General features: G+C 41.6%; 1 protein-coding gene across 5 annotated transcripts in view; it reads left to right on the top strand.

Moving 5' to 3' along the window:
- CARMIL1 (capping protein regulator and myosin 1 linker 1) overlaps positions 1-6,219 on the top strand; it is a 301,122-nt gene that overhangs the window by 275,979 nt on the left and 18,924 nt on the right. For all 5 annotated transcript variants that reach the window (XM_065912902.1, XM_065912901.1, XM_065912900.1 and 2 more), the window contains exon 32: positions 5,611-5,723. In XM_065912902.1, the coding sequence (XP_065768974.1) occupies positions 5,611-5,723 (113 nt within the window). The remainder of the gene's footprint in view (positions 1-5,610; positions 5,724-6,219) is intronic.

Below are 6,219 nucleotides of genomic sequence, written 5' to 3'. Positions count from 1 at the left end.
GTTTGGACTGACTAGGTAGCGCCAGCCCACCCTAAATCATTCTTAGCTTTTCTAGAGCTTGTCCTTGATGCCTAATGCCCCAGTGGGCTTTTCTGGATATCAGAATTCTCAAAGTCCAAGTATAGAGGCTGTTTTTACTTTGAACATTTCTAATACTGAATGTGTGGGTTTTTCCTCCTACACTGATTAATTCTTCAACTCTCTGGACACAGCTGGCTGTCTACAATTCAATTCAATTCTGACTCCTCAAGTGAAGGGCTCCAGGGTACCCTCACTTCAGATACCAGTCCCAGGTCATCTCCTGTACTACTGACCAAATGTAATTTCATGGGAGGTTTCCATGCTCCCTTCCTTAGCTTAGATAATTTGCTAGAATGGCTCACAGAACTCAAGAGGAGATTTTGCTTACTGTTACTGGTTTATTATAAAGGATACTGTCAACTGAAATGAAGACACAGCGTGAGACCTGTGAGTTTCAGTTCTCTTTGTAGTCTTACTGAGGACTGTAGCCTGGGGACAGCCTCTGAGAAAACTGCTCACAGAGGTGGCAGAGGTCGGCAGCAGTAGGAGGTTGCTGCTGGTCATGAGGTGCAGATATCTTAATGATTTCAGTACTTTTCTAAGTAGGGGAAGATGCATGAAATTAGGTTCAGAAAATTTTCCCTTGAAAATATTGAACTGTTTGAAGTCCTATTCTGCCAATTTTACCGAATCACAGAGAGCCTCATTCCTGATCTGCATCCGGAGCTCCTTTCAGGGTGTGTTAAAGGGCAGTGACTGCAGTGGCTAATGGCTTAATTCCTATAGAACCACAGGGCCAGAAGCAATCTTAGCTGGCAGTTGTTGCCCATACTGACTAATGGGAATGTAAATCAGAGATCCCCACGATCCTTCTTGGGTATGATTAATTTGTTATAGCAGCTAACATACACAGTACATACTGAATTACCCATTTATTATAAAAGGATGTAACTCAAGAACAGCAGCCTTAGGGAGAGATGTAGGGGAGGGGCTCAGCGCTTCCACATCCTCTCCAGCACATCACACTCCCTGCATCTCCACATGTTCACCCACCCGGCAGCTCTCCCAACCTTGTCCTTTGGGGGTTTTAAGGGAGACTTCATTATTCAGTCATAATTGACTAAATCACTATCATTGGCAATGATTAAACTTCCGGACCTTCTCAGCTCCCTAAAGTTCAGGGGCTGGGACTGAAAGTTCAACCCTCTAATCACGTGGTTGGGTCTCCTGGATATCAACCCCTATCTTTAGGTGGTTCCAAAGTCACTTCATTAACGTAACCAAAATACCTTTATGGCTCTCATCAGGAAATTCCAAGGGTATAAGAGGTCTTGCCAGAAATGGGGATGAAGACAAAGTATGTATTTCTTGTTATAGATCACTACATCACAATTATCTTCATAAAGTTAGTTGAGGGCCTTTCTCCTTTCTTTTTCTCCTCTCCTGTTCTCTGGAGCAGAGTTTGCACGTCATATAGATTTTCTGTTCCTCTCCTGGGAAGCCACCTGGGCCTGATGTGTTACGTGTGCATGTAATGCTCATAGGTGGATTTTTTCTTTTTAAACTAGGGATTTGATTTCTTTTGTTATAGATCTGTTGACAAAAAAATTAATCAACAGTCACTCTAAGAAAGAAGTGAAGAATTTTATTTGCAGCAACCTGAGGATTATAACTTGGGAGACAGATAGTCTTTCAGGCCTGTTCTGCTGTTAGACGTCAGAACACAGTTACATAAGTTTTTAAGACAAAGGGTTATATGTCAGATGATGTACTGACAGTTCACACAATCCAGGCCTGCATGTACAAAGTGAGAAGTGGGTCATTCTGATTCCTTCTCCTAAGCAGGTCTGATTAAGGTAGATTAATAATACACTCTGGAGGGGAGAGAGGAGGTCCAATTGGGCAGAGAAAAATTTTATGTTTAAATTTTCCTTGCCTTACCATAATATATGAATTTCATTTCATCGGATCTATTCTGATTACCTTATTCTCCTTGAGACCATTTTGGTAATTTCTATTTTTCTAGGATATTGTCCACTTAGTTCATTTAGTTGTTTCTAGAATTCTTATATGAGTTTTTAATCTCTTTTGTATCAATAGCTCTGTCCCAATTTATTTCATTTCTAATGTATTTTAATGCTTCTATCCTAATTTTACACAGTCTCATTTAGTAAAAGTGAAAGTGATAGTCACTCAGTCATGTCCAACTCTTTGTGATCCATGGAATTCTCCAGGCAAGAATATTGGAATGAGTTGCCATTCGCTTCTTCAGGGATCTTCCCAACCCAGGGCTCGAACCCTGGTCTCCTGCATTGCAGGCAGATTCTCTACCATCTAGGAGTCTTTTTCAAAGAATTAGCTTTACTATTTGTCTCAAGTGCATTAAGTTTTGTTTTTGTTTTTTTTTTTTTTTAATTATCTTTATTTTACTTCCTTTTGGATTCCCCTTTTCCTGGCTTGATTGCTTGGCTCTTTTCATGTTTCTTACTGTCTAATACATGTGTATCAGATTTCATGATTATTCAACTCACTAATTAGCACTCTTTGGGTTTTTTGTTCAGAGTCACTAATGTACCTAATTGTTCTTGCTTCCTGCCCATCTCTCTCCATCCGGCCTGTGGAGACATTAGGAGAGATCTGACAGCTGCCTTGTCAAAATCCAGGTGCATCTCCTCCGGTGTTGCCCTGGTGCATTCATCTTAATAATCCAGGCGAAGGGAGAACAGGGGGTGGTCTGAATTGTCTTTAGTCTTCATAAACACCGGCTTATCTTCTAAGCATTCACAAATTATCCTTTTAGCATTTATTTATATATACATAGGCGATGAGAAATCTGCCCTCTTTCTTTCTCAGACACCAACAACAATCATTTCTGATTTTATTTGCAAAATCCTTCCTCTGAGCACAGATGCAGTGGGTTCCAACCAGCCCAGGGATAAGGTTTTCTGTACTCCCTTCCCACCAGCTCCGCTTCCCTTTTAGTCTGAAATTTATAATCCTTGACAGAAAAGACCAAAGTCAAATGGAATTTTGAGAACTTCTGATGTCTCTATGTCCTTTCTTTTCATTCCCCTGGAAATCAAGCTAAAACAGCATGTGTGTTTGGCCTTGAACTCCTCTGACGAGCCACCTGTTATTTCAGTCTTCAGTTTTTCTGCTGTCCTTCTTACAGGCTGCTGACATCTCTTACTTTTAACAGGTGCATTTTCAGCTGCATCTTGCTCAAGGTCTCCCAGTGATATTGGACTTCTCAATCTCTACTCCTAGTCTCTTTATTTCTAAAGTGATGGAGTAGGACCGGGGGTCTCTAAGGTTCTGTAAAAACTGGCTGGCCCTGCAAGATGGGAAAGCAGACTGCTTGTTGAGCTCACCCTGCCTTCATCTCTGAAACCTGCTGATTGTTCATGTCCCCAGAGACCTTCTGTGCTAGCTGTGAATTGTTTCAAAGCAGGAAAAAAGAAAAGGGCTGAAAGAAGAAATTATACTCGTAAAAAAACCTTTTTTACCCCCTCAAAATTGGAAGAGGAATTTGAGAGGCAGCCTCTGAGGGGAAGTGAGGGTGCCATGGAAGGATGTCCCAGGTTACAAGCATGCATTCTGGGGTTGCACCCTTGTCATCCATCGGTCGGGTGACCTAAGCAGGAGCCCCTCACGCTCTGAGCCATGGTTTGATCTGGGACTAACCACAACCCAGGATAAGACTATCTTTCCTTTCCAGTTCAAAGGGTAGGTATAAAGATAACAGTAAACGATCAAGCACTGTACAAACTTAGGGAGCAATTATTACTGTAGAAATTCTAGTCTTCTTTTACAAAAGGAAAAATGACATCCAAGCTAGTTCTGTGTTACTTTGTCTTTTGTAATCAAAACAGAAGTTATTCAATGAGCTGCTTTCCCTCCATAACTGAATTATTGAACTTGGCTGTTTCTCTGCTCTCCTGCAATGCACAGGAAAGCCTGGCTCCACTAAAAAGCACCATTCAGACAAGAGGTATAATTGTTTTCACATTTCACAGGGTTCTTGGTCTGTTACCTGTTATCTGCTCACTTTTCAGCATTTCACAGTCGTGAACTCAAACACACAGCTCATTTCCATAATGGACGTTGCCAGTGAACGGAGCGGATGGTTGTTTAAAGCTAATCATGGGTCTTTTTTTTAAAAATAATGCTTGTGCAGACAAGAGCCAGCTTCCCCTAGAGGCAGCTTGAGACTTGCAAATCAAGATCACAGAAAGGAGTTTTCCCACCACTCTATGGCGAGATGTCCAGACCAGATATCACAACCACATGGGAATCTGTCCGTGCCCAAGAGAATGGGCAAGATACATGCTCTTTTCAACGGCCCACAACCTATCTGTGTGAAATATGAATACACTTTCAGAGACACAAAACCAAGCATGTTGTTGAACTCACTGTGAATTGTCCATTCAAAGACAAATGCTAGAGTGCTAAATGACTTCTTTATAGCTCCTCATAGCTTCTGTCCTGAGACCCAAGCTTTAGGCCCCTACCCCTGGATTTCCACCGCACCTCAAACAACACTGCCTGACATCACATGCAGCATCTTCTTCTCAAAGCAGATCTTTGAACTATGTTCCCTAGAATCACGCTGTCATCTACCCAGGCTGGAAACCTCAGCCTCATCTTAGGCAATGTCTTTCTTTCTCATTTCCCTGCTACTCAGTCCCACACCTTCCTCCAGATTAGACTAAACAATCACAGACGTCTTTCACTGTGTTCTTGAATAGAATTTATTCTATTCTCCAATATACAGCATAAGCACCTAGGTAGCTTCCACTGTTCTTTGTCATCCTCAGCATGGTGGCTTTTATCCTCAGGCTCAGTTCCTCTTCAACTTTAGGTGATTGCTGTGGCTCAGACATCACACCCTCTCTCTCATAACCATGCAAAAAAATACATCCCTTCTTCTGCAGGAAAACCTGCCCATGAGCCCCCTTATATCTCACTGGCCAGAACTGTATCATATCAGTCACAGGCAAGGAGATAGAAGTACTGTTTAAGTATTCACGTTTTGAAACCAGAGTTCTTTCAGCAAGAAAGAAAGGAAACAAGTGTGTGTGTGGGGGGGGGGGGGGGGGGGAGGGTGTGTTTGGAGTGGCCACTTTTAGTATCTGCTAGGGTTTACACTCTGTCGTAAGCAGTTAATTCTGTCCATAAGCCTCAGGCCCCTGATCACTGGAATTATTACTGTTCTCAAAATTGTGTCATTTTTTTTCACGCATTCTCCTGTCTTACCAATATGCCTGCAATGCCTTCCTGTGCTTCAAGAACAAATGACTCTTCACAGCCTGTTAGGTTCCAAGCTGCTTCCAAGACAGCACTCACTCAACCTCAGTCCTTCAGCAGGTTTTGGGTTTATAGGGCATTTCTCACTTTGGTTTCTTTCTACCCTTGTTTCTACATTTGACTTCTGTTTTGGTAGAATATAGGGCTCTGTTTCCATCAGTCTTGTCCTTGCCATGGCCTTTATCATAGTGTCTTAAATCTAGCATATCAGAGTGTCTTCAGTCTAGTGATACATGTTGAATGTAAATTGATAAATTAATATCACACCTGTTTGGTTTGCAGGGCTGTGCTACCAGCATAGTCTCCCAAGATGGTGAGCAGAACGGTCTTATGGGGAGAGTGGATGAAGGTGTAGATGAATTTTTCACCAAGAAGGTGACCAAAATGGATTCCAAGTGAGTTCAGAGTCATTTCACTAATCACACCATTTAATTCACACTTAAATTACTAACAGTTATAATTTTAAGCTTAGTATGTACTAAGGCTCTTATTTCATAAGTGTATAAAATAGATACATTTGACAGAGGATTTACTTTCCTGGTGGTTTGCAGGACCACCATCAATTGGGAACTTGTTAGAAACGTGAATTCTCAAGCTTGTACCCCAGACCTACTGAATCAGAAACTCGAGGTGGGGGCTGACAACCTGTGTTTTAATAAGCCCTCCAGGGTATACTGAGGCAAACTCAAGTTGAAGAACCACTGTAATATCTAAATCAGATCACAAAATGTATCTCCCCAAGGTTTTTTTTTTTTTTTTTTTCTTTCTTTTAGGGCTTTATTACATTCATCTGGATGTATCTCAGACAATGAGATACATTTGGCAGGCTGAAATTACTAACAGTGGACCCTTGAACGATGCAGGTTTGAATGGCTTGGATCCACTAATTTG

The sequence above is a fragment of the Muntiacus reevesi genome, chromosome 20, assembly GCF_963930625.1.
Source record: "Muntiacus reevesi chromosome 20, mMunRee1.1, whole genome shotgun sequence".
Lineage (NCBI taxonomy): Eukaryota > Metazoa > Chordata > Mammalia > Artiodactyla > Cervidae > Muntiacus > Muntiacus reevesi.
The sequence above is the reverse complement of the archived record's forward strand: the minus strand, read 5'-3'. Positions and strand labels throughout refer to the sequence as shown.